Source organism: Mesoplodon mirus, assembly GCF_964341445.2.
Source record: "Mesoplodon mirus genome assembly, chromosome: X".
In the NCBI taxonomy this organism is placed as follows: Eukaryota; Metazoa; Chordata; class Mammalia; order Artiodactyla; family Ziphiidae; genus Mesoplodon; species Mesoplodon mirus.
The window spans coordinates 48,493,152-48,515,366 of record NC_138981.1 but is presented as its reverse complement, the minus strand read 5'-3'; the positions used below and the strand labels follow the sequence as shown (position 1 = coordinate 48,515,366).

Genomic DNA, 22,215 nt, shown 5'->3' with positions numbered 1-22,215 from the left:
TTAAAGGGAAGAATGCTAAGCGAATCTTTCCAGAAAATGAACGGAAAAGACAAGCGAGAAGGGGTGGGCATGTTCTCCAAATGGTAGGGCTCCTTGTTCTGTTGGGAATCATCCCAGAGCTGGAAAAGATGCCAGAGCTGTGGGAGAGGGGGAGCAAGTGAGCTAATGATCAAGCATTTTGACCTGGGTTCAAGTGGATATGGCAGAACTACCTTAGACCATGTTCCAACTTCACTCTTTTCCTTAAATTTTATTTTATGCTCCTTTCCAACAAAGTTGCTTTCTAGTTTTTGTTTGTTAGCTTGTTTATTCATTTGCAAAAGAGAGTTGGCAAACCCGAAACATGGTTGAATGTCAAAGGAGTTGGTTAGAACATTTGAGTCCTATACAAACACCATAATCTAAGGTCTTGGCCCAAGCTACAAACAATTTTCAAGAAACAACAAGTACACAGTGATTAAGTTGAAGCTAACATAAAAGGATTTCCAAGGTTGAGACCCTATGGATCCCACAGGGGAAAGGAATAAGAAGCACTTCATTGAGAGTTCCCTACTCAATATAGCTCTCATTAAGTGCTCACCAATTTAAATGTAATTCCACCAATAACCACTCTGTGAGGAAGGTGTTGTTATTCTCCCTATTGAACAGATAAGAAGGCAAGTTTCAGAAAGGTGAAGTGACTTGCCCGAGTTCAAACCGTTTTATAAGATATTACCATTAGGAGAACTGGGTAAAGTGTTCAAGGGATCCCTCATTTTTCTTCCTTACAACTGCACGTGAATCTACAATAATATCAAAATTAAAAGTTTAATTTAAACAAAAACTATGTTAAGGAAAGAAGCCAGACACAAAAGGCCACATATTATATTATTCCATTTATATGAAATGTCCAGAAAGGCAAATCTATAGAGATAGAAAGTTGTTAGAGATAGTAAAGTTGATAGAAAGTGATTGCCCAGGGGTAGGAATGGGGAGTGACTGTGCATGGGCCTGAGGGATCTTTTGGGGGCAATGCAAATGTTCTAAAACTCAACTGTGGTGATAGTTGCCCAACTCTGTAAGTTTACTAAAAATCATTAAATTCTACACTTACAATGGATGAATTGTATGGTGTGTAAATTATGCCTCAATAAAGCATTTTTAGGTAAGTTTCTGTATATGTAAAATTACTGAAAAATAAAAGGTTTATTTTGAAAAAATGAAGTAGTGTTAAAGAAAAAAATAAAGACTTGAGACCCTCCCCACAAAAAGGAAAGATATAAAAAGATCAATAACTATGACTATATCTATATGCCAAAATACATAAAATTAAAAGACAAATGACAAACGGGGAAAATATTTGCTACAGTTATAACAGACAGTGTGTCAGTATTCTCAATATATAAAAGCTTTTTAAATACTAGCATCCCCAAACAAAAATGGGTAAATGACACTCTTCAGATTCATTTGTTTACAAGAAAGAAAAGCCACTCTAGCTTATTGTAAAGATATAACAGGTAGTCTCATAGTCATCTAAGGACCAGAAAAGTGGTGTACACAGGGAATAGTACTGGAAAGGCAGGAACAGAGACTGCCCACTCTCTCATGGACCTGTGTAGCTCTTCTTTCTGCTTGTCTGTTTCATCAGCCTCTGAACCTCTTAGCTCAAATTCTCAGGACTCTGGCAAGCCATGGATTGATTTGACTTGGATCAGCTGTCCACTGTGTGTCCAAATAGCTGTCACTATTATAAAGATAAGGCTTTAGATTATCTGAAACAGAGCAATAGACAGAACAAGCAAATTCACTGACATGTCTATGATAGACATAGACCAGCCATAGAAGTAAATACATGTTTAGGAAAAATATGCAACCTCATCATTAGCAATCAAAGAGACAGAAATTTAAATAGCAAGAGACTTTTTTTGCCCATAAAAACATCAAAGATTAATGATAATTCATGCTGACACACTACTGGGAGATAGGACAAATGGGTCTGGAAAACAATTTTTTTAAATTAATTAATTTGTTTTTATTTTTGGCTGTGTTGGGTCTTCATTGCTGTGTGCTGGCTTTCTCTAGTCATGGCGAGCGGGGGCTACCCTTTGTTGTGGTGCACGGGCTTCTTATTGCAGTGGCTTCTCTTGTTGCAGAGCACGGGCTCTAGGCGCGCAGGCTTCAGTAGTTGTGCCACGCGGGCTCAGTAGTTGTGGCTCGCGGGCTCTAGAGTGCAGGCTCAGTAGTTGTGGCGCCCAGACTTAGGTGTTCATGGCATGTGGGATCTTCCTGGGCCTGGGCTCAAACCCGTGTCCCCTGCATTGGCAGGCGGATTCTTAACCACTGCGCCACTAGGGAAGCCCTGGAAAACAGTTTTGCAATATGTATTGAGGACCTTTAAAATGGACATAACCTTTGACATAATAATTCCACTTCTAGAAATCTATCTTAAGGGAATGAATAATCAGAGATACAGGGAGATTTATATATGTGAATATCTTTTTAGTATTTTTTATAATAAAAGAAAAAGAATGAACGGTATAAGTGTCCAATATTATAGGATATTTAAGTAAATTGATAAACATACGAGGAACATACAGTCATTTAAAATCATGTTTTTAAAAAGTATTTAATGAATGAAAGGTTCTTATAGTATTATGTTGAGTGAAAAAAGCAAGATATAATATTCTATATATAGTGTGAAAGACAGAGAAAAAATTGAGATTTGAGATGCTAGGAAGAAAGAAGCCAAAATCGTGAACTTAACAGTGGTTATATCTAAATGGTAAGATTACAAATTATTTCCGTTTTTACTTTCATTTTCTTCATACTTTTTTGGCTTTTTAAATGTTTTCTGAATGAGAATGAACTTGAACTTTTGTAATCAGAATAAAATAAATGTTGCTTAAAATTCAAAGACATGGAGGAAAGACATGGAGTAAAAGTAGAGACCACTAAATATTAAAGCATATTTAAAATTTAAGTCAGTATGGTACTGGCATGAGAAATAAAACACAGAATAAATAGGGTAGAAACAGATTCTTGTATATGTGAGAATTTAATATAAGATATGGGAGGCTTCACCAAATAGTAAAAGAAGGATTATACCATGATTGAATTAGTTACAAATAGTAACCAAGAGTTCTGCTGTGCCATATGCTGAGTGCTTTTACATTCATTTTCTCCTTTACTTATTACAACCTTTGAGATTTAGATAGTATTATCCCCATTTTAGAGATGAGTGAACTCAAGCCCCTAGAGGTTTAGGCATTTGCCCAGAGTCACATAGAAAAGTAGTGGAACCAAGTATGTCAGATTCCAAGTCTCTATTCTGTGCTACCACATTCTATGTATATAAAGTTCCTGGCAAGGTATCTAGAATACAAGAGGCATGTAGTAAGTGTTATTCCTATGAGTAACTTATACTTTTCTGCACATGTTATAATGTAATATTTAATGCTTTATATAGTATATATAATAATGTAAATACTAGTAATAGTAATATGATAAATATATCATCTTAATAACTCTTGTCTTTGTCCCCTGGCCTTCTCTATGCCCTCAGTCAGTGCCTTTGTTCAGACCTCTTTGGCCACAGGTTGCTTCAGTTGCCTCCTAACTAGTATCCATACCTCTTGTCCCTTACCCTCTGAGCCCGTCAATATCAAACCAATCTCCTGCTGACAATCCTTAACTGTCTTCGTATATTTTCAGGGTGAAGGTCCAAATTTCTTAATATTGTTTCTGAGACCCTTCACGATCTGGCCTACTTTCTTTTTTTTCCAGTTTTATTGAAAAATAATTGACATACATCACTGTATAATTTTAAGGTCTACAGCATGATGGTTTGATTTACATACATGGTGAAATGATTACCACAATAGCTTTATTTAACATCCATCATCTCATATAGATACAATAAAAATAAAAGAGAAAAAATTTCTCCTTATGATGAGAGCTCTTAGGTTCTACTCTCTTAATAACTTTCCTATATACCATGCATCAGTGTTAGCTATAGTCAGCATGTTGTACTTTACATCCCTAGTACTTATCTTTTAACTGGAAGTTTGTACCTTTTGACCACCTAATTCCTTCTCCCCCACCTCCCCCATCCCTTGTCTCTGATAACCACAAATCTAATCTCCTTTTCAATGAGTTTGGTGGGGTTTTTTTAAATTTATTATTATATTCCACATATAAGTGAGATCGTACAATATTTTTCTGTCTCTGACTTATGTCGCTTAGCATAATGCCTTCAGGGTCTATCCATGTTGTTGTAAATGGTAGGATTTCCTCATTTTTGTATGGCTGAATAATATTCCATGGTATATATAAACACCACAACTTCTTTAGCCATTTGTTCATTGATGGATGCCTAGGTTGTTTCCATGTCTTGGCTATATAATACCGCAATGAACATGGGGGTGCAGGTATCTTTTTGAGTGCATGTTTTTGTTTCCTTCGGATATAGCATTCCAGGAGGTAGAATTGCTGGATGATGTGGTCGTTCGAGTTTTAATTTTTTGAGGAACCTCCATACTGTTTTCCATAGTTTGGCCTACTTTCTAATCTCACCTCCTGTCACTGCAAACCTGCTTAGCTCCAGCACTATGGGCCCTGATATATCATACTGAACTCCACACCTCCATGCCTTTACACATGATGTTCCCTCAGTCTAGAGCATCCTTTCTCCACCATTTGTCTCACTGATTTCTATAGCCCTTTGTAACAGCTCCTATTGACTTTTTCTTCAGGATGCCTTCCTTACTCTTCCAGTAGTGGCCCTCTTCTGTGCTCCTATAGCACCCGGTGCATTCTTCTATCTTGGTACTTAACACACTGTCCTGTCTTTGTTGACATACGTGCCTGTCTCCTCTACTACCTAGACTGTAAGTAACCAAAGGCAGAGATTCTTTTACGTTATTTCATTGGAATTATCAGAACCTAGCTAGGGTCTGGCCCATGACCAGACCCTAGCTTAATAAGTGTTTGTGAAATGAATAAATGAGCTTTTGTCACCTAATGATGCTTTTATCTTCTAGATATATGGTTCAGTGGCCTGGTGGCCGAATCCTGCATCGCCATGAGCTAGACACCTTCCTTGCACAGGCAGTATCTACTCAGCTTTATGAACCAGATCAGCTTCAAGAACTCAAGGTGATTTGATCGATCCTCATTTAAATTCTTTCTTTTATGAGCTCATAGCTTTATTTTAGGTCTTTTTTTCCTGGAGCTGGGGAGAAGAGTAAGTTCTGCAGGTACTCTGATTTACTTTACTTTCTGCAGGTACTTCTGATTTACTTTCTGCAGGTACTTTGATTTACTTTACAATGTTTGATTTACTTTAGCCAAATATTTATGTCTATTAATAAAGCCAACACTGTTCACATAGTGATAGGTGAGAATGGGTAGAAAAACTGGATATTGTGTAAGACAAATAAGTTGTGGCCCATAGACCACAGTAAGGTTTCCAACTCTTACAAAAGATGCTACAGGGGACTTATCCTGGTGTTCCCTGTTTGTCTCTGAGTAAATGTCCACCCTCCCTTTTTTATTGAAGTATAGTTGATTTACAATATTGTGTTAGTTTCAAGTGTAAGCACAGTGATTCAGTACTTGGGTGCAGATTATATTCCATTGTAGGTTATTATAAGATAATGGGTATAATTCCCTGTGCTACCCTCCCTTTTTAAATAATACTTATTGGGTGTTAGAGGAAAGTCTAGAAAAGCATAAGGAAGAAAGTAAATCCACCATATAACTGAAGGCAGTAGAATATAGTAGGTTGGAGGGCAGGCTCTGAAGCCAGGCTGCCTTGACTTTGAATCTTAGCTTCATTACCTTCTAGCTATGTGTCCTTGGGAAGGTTGCTTAACCCCTATAGCTTCAGTTTCCTTACTTGTAGGGTTATGAAGATATTAAATAAAATAATCCATGCAAAACACTTACAACAGTGTCTAGCACATTTTAAATACACAGTACTCAATAAATATTAGGTACTAATGCAGGACATTCCTCTTCTGACTTCAGTAGCCATGGTCCTTTCAGGCCCTAGTATAAACTAGAAGATAAAGTCTAGTAAGTCTTACAAAATCTTGATTTCACTGGAGTCAACTAAGGAAAAGATGAAAACAGTCTTAGACAGACAGTGTTGGTTCCTTTTTACAGTAAATGTGATACTGCTTGGTAAAGCCATCTAACAGGCCAACTTGAGATAACCACTGTGAACATTTTGATGGTTTCTTCCAGCCTTTTGTCATGTATTTTCTACATAGTTGAAATATTATTTATGTAATTATATACTGTATTCTTAAACTTAATATAGCACATATTTTCTATGTCTTAAAAATTTTTGCTAAATATTTTATCATATGGATGTATCATTTAATTATTCTAATGCTGGCCATTTGGTTTCCAGTTTTCACCTATTATATGTAATTATTAACATCTTTTTTTTGGGCTGCATTGGGTCTTCGTTGCTGCGCATGGGCTTTCTCTAGGTGCGGCGAGCGGGGGCTACTCTTCGTTTTGGTGCGCGTGCTTCTCATTACGGTGCACGTGCTCCTCATTGTGGTGGCTTCTGTCGTTGCAGAGCTTGGGCTCTAGGCACGCAGGCTTCGGGAGTTGTTGCACATGGGCTCAGTAGTTGTGGCTCGCGGGCTCTAGAGCGCAGGCTCAGTAGTTGTGGCTCATGGGCTTAGTTGCTCTGTGGCATGTGGGAGCCTCCTGGACCTGGGTTTGAACCCGTGTCCCCTGCATTGGCAGGCGGATTCTTAACCCCTGTGCCACCAGGGAAGTCCTGTAATTAACATCTTTATGCATAGAGCTTTATTCACATCTCTACTTCCTTAGAATAGATTCCTAAAAGTAGATTTTCTGAGTCAACAAATGTGAACATTTTTAAGGTTCTTCATATATATTGCTTAATTGTAATATACATTACTCATTAGTTTTATTTGAGTGTGCCCATTTATTTCACCATACCCTCATCAGCATTGGGTGTTCTTTTGTTCCTTAGTTTTGTTTTAATTTTTTTCTAATTTGACAGGCAGAAAAAATGGTTTCTCAAGTGGGTGTCTTTTTAAGGTTTTAAAGCTGATTTTTTTTTTTTGGAATGAGTATCATCCAAACCATCTCAAGAAAACAAATGGATAGAGGCTGCTTATGCACTCAGATGTCTGTATTGAAAGGCAACATGTTCTAATTTAACTGGAATAATCAGCAAAACAGGAATAAGCAAATGTAACCAATAACAGTAATTTCTTTTTTTTAACACCTTTATTGGAGTATAATTGCTTTACAATGGTGTGTTAGTTTCTGCTTTATAACAAAGTGAATCAGTTATACATATACGTATGTTCCCATATCTCTTCCCTCTTGTGTCTCCCTCCCTCGCACCCTCCCTATCCCACCCCTTTAGGTGGTCACAAAGCACCGAGTTGATCTCCCTGTGCTATGCGGCTGCTTCCCAGTAGCTATCTATTTTACGTTTGGTAGTGTGTATACGTCCATGCCACTCTCTCGCTTTGTCACAGCTTACACTTCCCTCTCCCCATATCCTCAAGTCCATTCTCTAGTAGGTCTGTGTCTTTATTTCCGTCTTGCCCCTAGGTTCTTCATAACTTATTTTCAGATTCCATATATATGTGTGAGCATACGGTATTTGTCTTTCTCTTTCTGACTTACTTCACTCTGTATGACAGACTCTAGGTCCATCCACCTCACTACAAATAACTCAATTTCATTCCTTTTTATGGCTGAGTAATATTCCATTGTATATATGTGCCACATCTTCTTTATCCATTCATCTGTTGATGGGCACTTAGGTTGTTTCCATGTCCTGGTTATTGTAAATAAAAATATGGAATGCTTCACGAATTTGGGTGTCATCCTTGCGCAGGGGCCATGCTAATTTTCTCTGTATCATTCCAATTTTAGTATATGTGCTGCTGAAGCGAGCACTAACAGTAATTTCTTAATGGTAATTTTTCCTCTGTGGTTGTTTCAGATTGAGAAACTGGATGCTCGAGGGATCCAGCTAGCTGCCCTCTTCATGAGTGGGGTCGACACAGCTCTGTTTGCTAATGATGCCTGTGGCCAGCCAGTCCCTTGGGAACACTGCTGCCCCTGGATTTACTTCGATGGCAAGCTGTTCCAGAGCAAGCTAATTAAAGCAGGCCGGGAGCGAGTATCCCTGGTTGAGCTCTGCGATGGCCAGGTACCACATGTTGGGCAGCTGCTAAGACCGTCTCTGACCTTCTGTGGGGATGAATGACAGAAAGTGGAAAATGAGCAGAGACATTGGGGAAGGCGGTAGCAGAAGTGGGAGAATGTGTCTGACCTTAACCTAACTTGGTCAAGGATGATCCCAAAGGCCCAGAGTCTGATATGTACATGTTACAAACTCATGTTGGGAAGCTTTTTTTTTTTTTTTTTTTAATGAGCTTCAAGTTTTCATGTTCCTTTTTTTGCTCCAAGTTATTTCTTCCCCATGGAATACTCAGATATACTCTATGCCTTTCCCCCAATTCTTAGAATTTCATTTTCCTTATTTACAAAAACTGTAAGTCATTTTTGCAAGTTATGTTATTTTTTATAAAGTAACTATTTTGGAAATAGAAGAGGGTAGTAAAGTAGATGGCAGAGTAAAAGCAGGGGATATTTTTTGCAGTAAAACCTTGGGAAAGATGAGAGAAGTTGAGGGAAAGGAGCCCTTACTTACTTCTTTGTCCATCTGTGGGGTATAAGCTGAGAGACTAGAGCAGGGGGTCAGCAAACTATTAAAAATTTTTTTTTATTTTGAATTTTTATTCCAATAAAGCTTTTTGGAACATAGCCACATTCATTCATTTACATATTGTCCATGACTGCTTTCACACTACAGTGTGAAAGTAGCAGAGTCAAGTAGTTGTGACAGAAACAGTACGGCCTACAAAACCTATCTGGCCCTTTTCAGAACAAGTTTCCTGACCTCTGGACTAGAGGTATGGACTTACCCATGGTCTCTGCTCCTGGGTATGGGGGAGAAGGTTAAAAGGGTTTGTATATGTCAAGTTTTGTTCTCTCTTTTACCTTATTCTGTTACCTCCCCCTTAAAAAAATAACCTAGCCTATTGCCGGCTGTGTAATAGACAATTAGTAAATCCTTCTTGTTATATTTGTCTTCCTTGACCTAGTCAAGGTGCCTCACAAGCCCTCAGTCAGAACTAGTATGATGGTAGTTTGGTGTCATGCAAAGAGTGGAGGCTTTGGTGCCAGACAGGCTTCCCTGAGTATGTCACCTTGAGCCATTTAACTCCAGGCCTCGATTCCTTTAGTGGGAATAGACTTGTGAGACTGTACCTAGACTGCCCAATACTGTGCCTGAAACATAGGAGAAGTTCAAAACATGGCAGCTGTTATTATTATTCCATCCCTCATTTGAAGGCTGACCTGGCAACCAAAGTGGAGAAGATGAGACAGAGCATCCTTGAAGGAGTCAACATGAACCATCCACCGCCTTCTGCTCTACTTCCATCACCTACTTTTGTGCCTCCCATGGTGCCCTCTCTCTACCCTGTTTCACTTTACCCCAGAGCCATGGGCCCAATGCCACCTCCCCCTCAAGGCAGGAGCCGGGGGTTTGCAGGTCAGTACCTAAGAATGAGGTGTTTGTCAAACTCAGTCTATTTCACAGTAACCCATCCAGTAATTATTGCCAGTTACAGAATCAGCAGTTTCACATATATCTTTACCTTCTGTGCTATGGTGTGGTTTGAAGAGGAGCTTACTGAGATGGAGGGGTGTAGCCTGTGAGGAGAGCCCACTGTCTTCCCAGACCACTCTCCATAGAGGTGATTGATCCCTAAGGATTTGACTCTCACCAAACCACTCATGAAGTAACTGATGCAGAAACCAAGAGTCACTTTATTACTTTTTTTGGTCAATTTATTACTTTTGAGAACTGTAATTCATGTGAACTGGGTCTTCATGGTTGCTGGTTAGCTCACTCTCTCCCCATAGGCAGATGTACACAGGAGCTTGCAGGAAGAGCAATGGTAGGTAAGTAAATGACCAGTGTCAGCAAACAGCCATAGCTTGATGTACCCATTTCCACTCTGAGGGTAGATCTAACACAGTTCCAGAAGCATGGAGAGAAATAAGTCATAGTCTGTACCCTCCAGGGGATTGCAGTTTAGTGAAGAAAACAAATACATACACACTCACATGGATCCACACACACATGTATATACACACACATATGTATACATTATGGTGATATCTGAGCTGTGGCTTAATGTAAAACAGACGTTCCTGCTTAGTAGGTCAGATACTGACCCTGATAATTCAAACAACCTGTCCCCTGGCGAAACAGGGTATTTTATTTTTTATTTATTTTTTTTAAGGAATTTTGCTTTTTTAAAAAATAATTATTATTTATTTATTTATTTATTTATTCATGGCTGTGTTGGCTCTTCGTTTCTGTGTGAGGGCTTTCTCTAGTTGCGGCAAGTGGGGGCCACTCCTCATCGCGGTGCGCAGGCCTGTCACTATCGCGGCCTCTCGTTGCGGAGCACAGGCTCCAGACGCGCAGGCTCAGTATTTGTGGCTCACGGGGCTAGTTGCTCCGCGGCATGTGGGATCTTCCCAGACCAGGGCTCGAACCCGTGTCCCCTGCATCGGCAGGCAGATTCTCAACCACTGCGCCACCAGGGAAGCCCGAAACAGGGTATTTTAATGGGGACACTTTAACATGAAATACCAAGTTTCTGTGATCGGGTGAGAGTGCTATGGTTGAAGTGTTTGTTGTGTATTGCTCGTCACTTTAAAAATAATAAAGCTGGAAGTTGAAATTTGTCTTAAATTTAGGGTCACAAAATTCAGCATGGATGTTTAGCTCAAGGCTGTGCTTAGAGGAGCAGTGTGAATGTCTGCTCTGTTCAATCAAGTAATGATTAAGTAGTCTCACAAACCAGGGAGCCAGCCATTCATTCCATCCTTTGAAGGTGTCTTTATAGATGCCTGCTCTCATTCTTTGCATGTTGACTTTACTGTGTCTCAGAAGACAGCCTTAATTAAAGCCAAGTTCTTGGGAGGTCCTCACCATTGCCCCAGCTCTCACTGATGCCTAGTCTCCAGTTACTGGTGGTTCATGAGGAGCCTTCTGACTCCTTAAAGGCCACAGTAGGATCCCCAAATGCAAGTCTTTCTTGCCCTCTTAGGATTAGCTAGTCACCTAGTTCCTTAGACTCCCACTTTTATATAAATGAAGGGCTCTTTGCTAACAACCTGCTAAGTTAGTGAAGAGTTATTAATATTTGGGTTTTTTCCACAAACTAAAATTAAAGGTTTACTAGAATTCTGTATTCTATGAAGGCTTCCTTTTGTGCCAAGTTACAGAGCTGTACTGTGCTTGTGAGCTCACACACAGAGTTGGAGTTTCCTGTTTTAAGGAGATCTGCTATCTTGTCTTGAATTGGTTCTGGTTTTCAACTGTTGCTATTCTTACTTTTTAATCATAAATTACTGTTACTTTGGTTTCATTATTTTTTGTTTGGTTTGGTTGTTTGGCTAATCCTCCAGTGTGTAGTGACATGTATTTGAATCAAAAGTGGTTTTGGCCTATAATTTTCCAATAGCTAGATCTTAAGACCTCATTCTCTCTCCACAAATATTGAATGCCTACTGTGTGCAGGCTCTGTAGTTGGAAAATGAATCAGGCACACCCCACTTGCTAAAGTGGATATGTACGGATCTTCAACACCCTCTTCCAAAATTTGCTTCCACCATGACCCTTTGTTGTTATCACAGAGTCTTTTTATCATAGAGAAATGGAAATATACAGAGTAGGTGGGCTGTAGATCTTCTATTCCACCTCTTATCCTACCTTGCACTTACCATTCTTCCTCTCTTCCCAGGTCTCCATCCAATCCCACCCCAAGGAGGAAAACTAGAGATTGCCGGGATGGTTGTGGGCCAGTGGGCTGGCAGCAGATCCTCCAGGGGTCATGGCTCCTTTGGCATGCAAGTGGTTTCTGTCGGTGGGCCGGGAAAGGGGTATGTATTTGAATAGGTTGGTATAAGCTAGTGTCAATCAAGGTGCTCTTGGGAAAATGCCCAGCTATCCAAACCTTCTATTAAGGTAAGAGGCATTAACTAACTTTGCGTTTTTAAAGCCAGTTTTCAGTTGAGTTCAGCAAACATATAAAAATGCCCTGCCTTGATGAAAAAGTTTTTGCCCTAGAGGAGGACTTGGGACACAGGACAATTCGGTATGACATAGAAATGACAGAGATAGAGGTTTACAGTGGTAACACAGAGGAGAGGCATCTAACTTAAGAGGGTCAAACTTCCTAGAGGAGGTGAGTAGTTAACTAAGTGAAAATGGAGGTACAGGCTTTATGTGTTCCTCATGATCACTTTTCCCCCCACTTTCTAAAGGCATGGAAAAGAACAGACTGGTAGAGGATCCAAAGGACATAAAAAAGGAAATAAACAAGTAAGTACCTTTTTGAGATGATCTAGCTTCTGTTTGATACCTCTTGTCGTTTTGGGGGGTTTTTTTTTGTTTTTTTGTTTTTTTGGTTTTTTTGCAAGAGATCAGGCATGAAAACCTGGGAGCTTTCATAGTTTCTCCTAGCATTTGATTTCATCCGCCTGCTCTCTAGCAGTCTAGTGAGGGTTAACCTGCCCAGGCTCTTCCCACAGGGCTGCAGTGTCATCCTTTTCCCTGAGTGAGGCCACAAGATAGAAACCAGGTACTGTGTCCTAAAGACCTGCACTTAGCACAGTATGCACTACATGCAGCCATAAAGGGACAAAAGTGAAGTTAACAGTGGGACTCCACCAGCATGCCTGAACTTCTGAGGGGCTACCAGAGATGCTTAGAAAATTGGACTTTTGCCTTTGCTGATGATGGGAGGGGAGGAGGCATAGCCATTCTGCTTACTCTTAAGGGTTCAGAATGGTCTTAAACTCACTGGTCTTCAATAGGCATCCCCCCTTCCCCCCGTAGTGATCCAAAATCTTGTAATGGCCTCAGACTGCTGGACTCCTCATAGTATAGTAGCTACCATTTCTTGAGTGCTTAACTTTCTTCCAAGCCATCTACTAGACATTTTATATGCGGTTTCTAATCCTCACAAGGATCACTGACTAGACCATACTGCAAGGCAATTTTATTGTCAGCCCTCAATCCCAGCTCAGCTCTCATGCATACAACCAGCCCTCATTGCATCCATGTTAACTCCCATTGTCTAATGTTTTCTCAAGGAATACAAATTTGCTTTAATGTTATTTTGAGCCCCAAATGGAACTACAATGGTAAGTCCCCCACACAAAGCATTTTGTAATGTATTCCAAAGCCAGAAAGCAGTGACTTTGGATTTTTCCAAAGCTTTTCAGCTTTTTCCAGAAGCTGCTCAGTAAGGGAAAAGGGATTGCACCAGGCAGGAAAACTAGTCACTCAGATAGTTTCCCATAAGGTAGTACAGCCTTGATCAATTCACCATGATTCAGGGACTGATCAATAGGCATACAGTCTGAAAAACCTGATATTTTTGGTACAATAATAGTGGATCCATCTGTAAGTGGTTGACTCACATTAACCAAGATCACAGAAATAGCTATGTGGATATGGCTAAAGGAGTGGGGGAAGGGAAGAGAAGGGAGGGGGTGAAAGATAAAGTACTGCTTTACAGTGAGAAGAAATAATTATCACAATATATTGTATACTTTTTTCCAGTCACTCATAAATATATGTATTTATTATTCCCATTTTAAACAGGAAAAAACTGAGGCTCAGAGGGATGAAGCACCTTGCCCAAAATTACCCATCAAGTTAGTATTAGAGTTGACATTCCAGCGTGAGCTGGCTGATTCCAAAGCCCTGTGCTGTGCTAATTCTGAAACGGGATAACAACTCTAGTTGTTAGAGATAAGATTCAGACCTAGGCCTGGCTGACTCTTGTATGCATGCTCTTAACCATGTCTACCGGAGCTTTCTTTCTCTAAGAGCAAGCTGAAAGGGAAGACATGGTATCAGAAGTTTGCCTGGGGGCATGGAATCAGAACAGTAACATTAGCTGGCATTGAGTTCTTACAGTGTGCCAGGTACAACATGTTCTACAACATGTTCTAAGTGCTTTACATGGAGTGTGTCATTGAATCCTTATAGGAACCTATGAAATAGATACTATCATTCTCTCTATTTTACAGATGGGGAAACTGAGGGAAAACAAGGGATGGTAGATGATCTTAAGTTTCTCTTAGCTAAGATTTCTGGGGGTACTGTCATCTACTCTAGAGGTAGCCTGGCCAGGGAAAGCCTCACGTTGAATTTGTTTTTAGCTAAGGCATCTTCCCTGGACAGAGCTGCTGCTGATTGCCTTGCTGACTCTCCTTTTTCTGTTCAGTTGCCCTTTCTCCAAAATCTGAGAAAATTAATTGTTGCAGCTTATTAAATCTTCTTACATTACAGTTCTGTCTTCTTGAGATTATTCCTAGGTCAGTGGATTTTTGTGTGTTCTCGAATTCTTCAGTCACTTACTTGTTACATTTTTATTTCTTTGTTGACTACCTCACATGGCTAATTCCATCCATTACTAGTTTCATCTTATTTCCAGGTTCTTGAGAAACACTTCACAGTAACACCCATGTTGTGTAGGTTTTGGAGCCAAATGATCTAGCTTTGAATCTGGCTCTGCCACTTACCAGTTCTGTGACTTTGGGCAAGTTACTTAACCTCTCTCTGCTCTAATTTCCTCATCTGTAAAAATGGAAGAATTGGTATCTACCTCATAGAGTTATTTTGAGTATTAAATGAGATGATATATGTAGTGTTTAACACAGAACCTGGAACATGGGAAGTGCTCAATAAATATTAATAGTTATTATTTATAATTGACCACAAATTCAACAGGTATTAGACTTCCATTATGTGTTGTGTCTTAGTGGAAAGAACAATGTCTTTGGAGTCAAACAGACTTGGGTGCAAGTCTAGGCATGCCAGTGACCTTGAGCAAGTTATTTTACTTTTTCGAGCCTCATTTGTGTTTCTTATCTGTGAAACCAACATCAGAGTACCTGGCATGCCCAACCACTGTTATTATTCCTAATAATATTCATTGAGAGCCAGTACTGTACTTTCAAGGTAATACAGTTCATGGCGTTAGCATTTCAAGAGCAGTTACATTTCTGAAATTAAAAGAAAACCAGATGATTGTTTTTACTTATGAAAAATTCTATGGAATATTGCATATAGATCTTATCATTTGTTTTCTTTTCCTTTCCTTTACATGTCCAATTGTCAGTATTGGACAGCGTTGCGTGGAAGTTAAGAGAGTAAACGTTAGAGGCTGACCAACCTGGAGTGCAATCCTGGCCCCACCACTTTCTACCTGTGTCTCCTTGAGCAAGTTACTTTAATCTTTCTGAGCCTCAGCTTCCTCATCTATAAATGGGGCATCATAATATCTACCATTTAGGGTCCCTTTTGGCATTTGAAAAAAATATATTGTAAAGCTTTGTAAACAGTAGCTGTGTCATTATTGTGTTGTCATTGCCATTGGATTTGAGTCAGATCCATTTGTTGTCACCCTAAGTTCTCCAGACAGTGTCAGAGTGTACTAGGTGTTAACAAGCTTTGGGCTTTCTGGTGTTTTTGAAGAACTGAAGCAGTTTCTGCAGGCTAGCTTATAAACATGCTTGGGAAGGATCAGCTAGTTTGGGATTACCATTTCTACTGAATATCTCTGTTTTTGACAGAGCACTTCAGATGGAGTTTCTAAATCCCTGGAGCCTCATCAAGGTCGGTCTCGCTCACAGGTAAATGGAAACAATGGCACATTGATCAAGGAAGAGAAGAATGATCATCTTCCAGCTCCATCACAGTGTGCCTTAACCAGAGACAGCAGTGTGTGTAATAATGGTAACCGCTACTTCCCCGTGAAGAATGGTGAGAAGAGCCGCTTACGAGAGCAAAAGCTGGGAACTGTGGCACAACAGAAAGAGGAATAACAAGCAGAAGATGGCTTCAGCAGATCAGGAAGAGGGGAAAACCTATACTTTTCTGATTTTAGGCCCAAGTTAGAGGAGGACATAAAATGCTTACCCTAGTTGCATCCAGAATTTGGATGGGGTGTTCTATTGTATCCATCTTTTCCCCTTCCCTGTCTTTTTCTGGGCTTCCAGACTCAGTGGTCTGCTTCTAGGGAAGCTCTGATCAAACATGAATGGCAACAAGCATAGTTCCTGTTCTCAAATTGAATATATAGTGCCAATATTCTCTTTACGTCCCCTGGAAGCCTATTAAGGCAGTGACTATCGGGTGTCATCACGTAAGGCCCTATAGAAAAGTTCCAGCTTTGGTTTTCTGAGTATATGGCTTCCTAACTTGCTTTTTTCTTTATGAAATAGTAGGGCCTTCGTATATAATCAGTATCCACATCTTCTAACTCTTTCTCCCCATTCACCTCTGCCAGGAGTTTATACTACCACCTCTAGCTCTGACCTGACAATCAGATAGGTAGATGTTTTCAGGGAAGTGAGGTAGTATTGGTTATTTTATTTTTTTAATTTTTTTTTTAATTTTATACACTTAAAATAACTACCAATGGCCTTTGTACTGGGGGATTCAAGTGAATCAGAAAAGTACTGGGCAGATTTTTCCTGCCTCTGAACTAATGATTTGTTTGTAAAATAGAAGATGTGGTGCAGTTCACCCACTCCCTGCTGCCCACACCCTGAAAGGGTGGAATCAATATAATGAAACTGAGTACGAAAGGGAACTCAAAAGACTGTGTGTGCTTGTATGTGTGTGTGTGTGTGTGTGTGTGTGTGTATGGATGTTTGGATAGATATATATATGAATGCATGTATCTATATGCATACACATACCCTTTATATAAAGAGACAAATCTATTTATCTATACATATTTTATATATATATAAATATATGTGTATGTGTGTATGTATATATAAATATAAATATATATATTTTGTATATATATATTTATATACATGCACACACATACATACATGATGATGTCCCAGAAGATTTACTGAATTTCCCAGAAATGCTTCCACTGCTATGGAGTGGTAGGTTTCAAAAGACCACATTTTAAAATCCTTACTAAGTCGTAGCCCATCACAGTTATGAGAAGATGGGCTTCTCTAAAGCAGACAAAAAGTACTTTCCAGAGATTGCCTGTTCAGAACAACAAACAGTTGGGTTGTCACAAGCCTAATCTTGAACAGAGTCCTCACATCCCGTATGGTAAAAACAGGAGGTTGGAATAGGATTGGGAAGAGTTGGGCATTTCCTTATGAAGGAGCAGCCTGGTTGGGAGAGAGAAAGGGGATGGGAGGTAATTACCGGGGCTTGCAGCCAGTTTGGAGGAAATCTCATCTGAAACTCCGGGATCAAACTGGCCTCAGGCTAGAATTTATTGCCATGAATCCCTGAAGGAGAGAGGACTAACATTGGAAAGATGGGGTAGGGAAGTGTGAGGAAATCGGCAATTTGATTTTACATACCTAGATTGTTTTGTTTTTTCATTGACATTTTGACTACTTGATCTTTTCATTTGCTTTGCAAGGAAGACTTCAGAGGACTCTGGCCCGGGCCCATAGGGGTATTCTGTAAAATGTTCCCAGCCCCCAAGTGAGGCCAGAATCTGTCCAGGACAAAGAGGCTGTTCCCCCTTTCTGGAGATACTCTTGAGACAACCTTGCACTTCCAGTTTCCCTCCTCAACAGTATGAGGGATGGGAACATGGCTTGCAACAGATTAGCATTGTGTCTTTGTTCAGGAGTTGAGGCTTCCAGCCTCATACACTTCCTTTTGGGCTTTGTGATATTCTTGCCCAAGAAGTACCATTTCTACAGGAATACAACTGACTAGACTTCTAGCAGGGTTCTCTCTCTTTTGAAAAACCCCATGTACCTTAACCCAGAGTAGGTCCTTGGTGATTTTTTTCCAGACAACCGGAAGGCTGTTTGCTCACTACCCACTTACAATGAGTGTATCATCATGAGAGACTGAAGACTGTCTCAGACTGTTTTATCCTAGTCTGGCCCAATTTAAGAGAACCCACAACTTGCAGGGGGAGGGAGGTCTAGAATGCCTTTCCCCCTGCCCAGACACTTCTTACATAAACCAGAGCAGGATGACAAGAATGCATACCCAGCCAGATATAACCAAGAACAAAGTGTACAAAAACCTCCTCTATGAAATTGGCTCCCCTAATTTGGTTCCCGCTTTTCTCCTAACCTGCCCAACCTTTCACAACATCTTGAAGGTTAGGACTTCTGTATCCAGCAAGAGAAGGATTTAGTAGCGAACTTAGATGGCTTGGAGATTTCTTTCTGGAGCCACAGAGGGAGGAGTCCTTTGAAGCTCTAAAAGTAACCAGAATCACTGAGCTGTGTTAAATTAAATAGCTAGCTAGCTCCAATTTCTAATAGGAAGTACTTGGAGTTATATGGAAAGGCATTTTCTTCAGTTGCTGTTTCTGTGAATCTTGAATCTATTTGACACAATCAAGTGACAGTATTGTTAACTCTCACAGCATTAAGAAGATGTATTATTTTGTAGGCATTCACTGTGAGAAGTAAAATTGCTGCTTTGATAGGGATGATTCCAGTTTGCCAAACGGCTTGCTTTTCTCCCTTCCACACACCTCTACTTTCTCCTAGCCTGGCCCAGGATGAAACAAGTGTTTCACTTCCAACTTTGATTTTTATTTGGATTCAGCATTTTGGGTTTGTAAGGTTACAAGAAAGAACCATAAAGGGCCATGTTTTAATTTATCTGCCAAAACATACAATTTAGAAGCCAGAAAGACTAAGGTTTATTACTGGAAGATTAACTTTTTCGAATTGCAAGATTAACTTTTTCTAATTTCTTTCAAATTAGGGAACATGAGTCTGCTTTTTGCTGTGAGTACCACTTGAAGAGACTGTCATCCTTCACTTGAGGTTCAAATTCTGACTATGATGTGGCCTTTCTTGAACAAAGTCATGCATCATATGGGAACCCCCAGAAATGACCCCTTTACCTTGTAGGGCCACAAGCAAAAGCACCCTGGATGTATATAGCCACTGATCCCCAAGGACTTTCAGTTCTTGATTTCTGCTGGTGTGTATTGGGGTCAGCCTTTAACTCCCACCCTTATTCAGTGGCCAGTCTAGTCTGGACCAGGCCTGATAAACTTCTGCTCACTTGTATGATTTTCATTCTGAGCCAGTAGGACTTTGGGTAGACTTTATAGCCCAAGAAATGGCACTTGCTTTGGCTAGTGATATTTGATTTTTGTCTCCATCTTGATTTCCTGGCATCGTTGGCCAAGTCACGTTAACTTGTTTTTAATCACTGAGAAAAACAGCCAGGTAAGGCATTAGGGAGGGTGGTTAAGGAGGGGGGTGGGGGGAGGAATGCTTATGTAGGGTAGAAAGAATGTGGAAGTAACTGTTTGGTTATAGTGATCCAGTCCGCTGGAACCTTAGAAGGCTCCTGTGGGCCTGTCCGTGCTACCCTTTCAGCCTCTAAGACTCCCCCACCCCACTTTGAAATGACAGTACAAGTAGACCACAGTTTAAAGTAGTTAGTATAATTCTACTAAGGTTTAATCATTATACTTGTTTACTTCCTGATGCATATTTCCTAAATATGCTTGGGGTTTGGGGGGGGTAAGTTTTCACTGTTTCATTGTGTGTCACCCTATATTTTTCTCCCTCTTGTGACTTTGGCATCTTCTTTTATTTGACTTTCCATTTTCTTTTCCCTTGGCTTATTGCCGTAGTCTGCTGGTGCAGGTATTCCCCTATTTCCCCTGTTACTGCTAATTATCTTCAGTATTGTCAGAGGTTATTTTGATGTTCTAAGAAAATAACTTCATATATTTTTTTTTGCAAAATCATCTTTTCCAAGGTAAAAGCAAAATAAAAAAACCCTATGCTAGGGTGCCCACTGCAGCTTTTGACATTGCCCTTGTACTTTTATAGATGCTCTTTTTGTCCGTGTTGGTAGTAACTAATGACTAGTGAATTTTCATGTAAATGAAGCAAATTAAATATTTCAGATTTTATTAATCTCTCATAACCCTGCAAAATCTGGACTTCATTTTAGTTACTTCCCAGAAGATACTTCTCCATCCACCTTTTATTTTATTCTATTCTATTCTATTTTTAGAATAACATACTAGGTAAAGAAACTTTAACTCAAGGAGTTATTGATTTTTAGTGCTCCCTGATAAATGATGTTATTGACAAAAGTAAAATCTTTCATTGTTTTTTCCTGTGGTAGTATCTCTTCTCCTGTGCTCTTGACAGTGTGTTTAGTGGATGGATAATATGTATTTCTCTTCCAAGTTCCCTGCCTTTTTGGCCCACCTCACCACAAAAGCTCCATAGTTTATTAATGTAAGTTTGAATGGATGCTTCTTAGGGGAAACTGCAGGAGTTAAGGAAAGTGTTTCAGAAAGGAATGAAAATGTCTCAGGAGTTGTTCTGTGATGGAAATTGGTCTGTTGTTCTGTTAATGCTGATGGAAAGAAACTTACAGTGCTTAATAAAAGTCTATTCTTTTAGTAAAAAAAAATGTGAAATAATTTTGGGTGTGCGAAGTTTAATTTCTTCTCCCATTTCTGGACTCCTTTCGGCAAATGGGGAATATACTTGTCTCAATTCAGAAGTGTTGCACAGAGATTTAGGAGCCTATTTGTAGTTGAATATCAGGGCAAGAGAGCCAGTACAAGAAAAGGAAGGGCATATTTAGCTTCCTGCTGAACTTCTTTATTTGGATGTTCTAAAGGCACCTTTGACTCGACATTTCCCAAACTGAACCCGTCTTCTCTTCCGAAGCCTGCTCCTCTCCATGAGTGACACTGCCTTCTACTCAGTTGTCTACACCACAAACCAACCTGGGAGTTATCCTAGATGCATGTCTTTCTTTCCATCATTTCTCAAATCCAATTTGTGACAAGATCTGTTGGTAATACTCAACCATCTTTCTCTTTCTCACATCTATCTCTTTTCTCTCCCCACTTGTGGCTTAGTTCAGGCCTCCTCATGTCTCACCTAAATTGTTGCAGTTGCTCCTCTGTCTTACTCCTAACCAGGCAACTGTGAGCAAATTTTGTGTCTACGTGTATGTACCTTTTCCCAGTGAAAGGGACCATACCTTTGTTAGTTACTTAAAGAAGTCGATGACCTAAGAGACGTTAAGAGCCACTGATTTAATCCACCATGCTTATCAGCTTCCAGAGGAATCTGTCCTTCTAACATGCTGCCTGCCCATTTCCATGGTCCCTTCATGATCTGGCTCCTGACCACTTCTCCAGCCTCATTTCCTGCCACCCCAACTCATTCCAGCAACATTAAGCTATTAATATCCATTTATTCTCATTTGCTTATACCATTGCCTAGAATACCTCTCTCCCCTTGTCTCTGGTGCAGTCTCAACTTTTTCCCCTAAGATTCAGCTCATATCTTTGTGATTCTTTTCCTGATCTCTTACTAGGGACCCCTGTACGGACTCCCCGTAGCCAGTCCCTGTAGCACTTTGCTGCATCTCTGCTAGTAGATTAAACTTGACCATCTTTGTCTTCTTGGCATCTACCACCGAGCATGCACTTAGAAATGTTTGATGACTAAATCAAGGACAGCTAAAACACCTTTGAAAATGTTCCCTGGTGCAAAACAGATTGTAGGTTTCTGAGGCAGAGGGTGTGTTGGTGGCAAAAACACAAGAAGATTGAATATGAAGGTTCATCACTGAATGGTATGCATTTAAATGTGCTTTTAAATGGGGCTCTCAAAAAAGAGAAAAAGAGTTCTGAGTCACCTTTGAGCAATAGACTGATGCTTGGAGCAGAGTCTGAAGCCAGGACTCTAGGGCATTCTTCTTACCTTACTGCTTCTGCTGAGTGTTGCTAGCTGGGCTTGGCCTCCCTGGCTGCTCTGTGCCTTGTGTGTACAGATTACAAAAGGAAACAGATGAACCTAAAGGCGAGCATTAGAGGTTACTGAAGCTTGTAAATATTACACTTAAATGAAAACTGTCATTTGTAAAAATTTGTTTTGTATTTGGTTCATTATGGCTATAGATGTCTTTTTCTAACCTTTGATCTTTGAGTGTTGGGACTCAGAACTTAATAGTGGGAAATCCTTAGCATTTGGCTTTTAAAAGTTACTGTTTGCTGAGGACCTATTAGGTACCAAGCATAGTACTAAGCTATTGTACACTGTTTCTAAGCTTCA

General features: G+C 39.9%; 1 protein-coding gene across 6 annotated transcripts in view; it reads left to right on the top strand.

Moving 5' to 3' along the window:
• FAM120C (family with sequence similarity 120 member C) overlaps window positions 1-20,564 on the top strand; it is a 138,742-nt gene extending 118,178 nt beyond the window's left edge. The window contains exons 11-17 of one of the 6 annotated variants that reach the window (XM_082609089.1): window positions 5,019-5,133; window positions 7,985-8,194; window positions 9,403-9,604; window positions 11,874-12,012; window positions 12,397-12,454; window positions 15,721-15,780; window positions 18,872-20,564. In XM_082609089.1, the coding sequence (XP_082465215.1) occupies window positions 5,019-5,133; window positions 7,985-8,194; window positions 9,403-9,604; window positions 11,874-12,012; window positions 12,397-12,454; window positions 15,721-15,780; window positions 18,872-18,880 (793 nt within the window). In that variant the 3' untranslated portion in view covers window positions 18,881-20,564. Of the gene's footprint in view, window positions 1-5,018; window positions 5,134-7,984; window positions 8,195-9,402; window positions 9,605-11,873; window positions 12,013-12,396; window positions 12,455-15,720 lie in introns of all 6 variants that reach the window. The other 5 variants (XM_082609085.1, XM_082609088.1, XM_082609086.1 and 2 more) reach the window with 5 other exon arrangements.
• The last annotated feature ends 1,651 nt before the right edge of the window (window positions 20,565-22,215 follow it).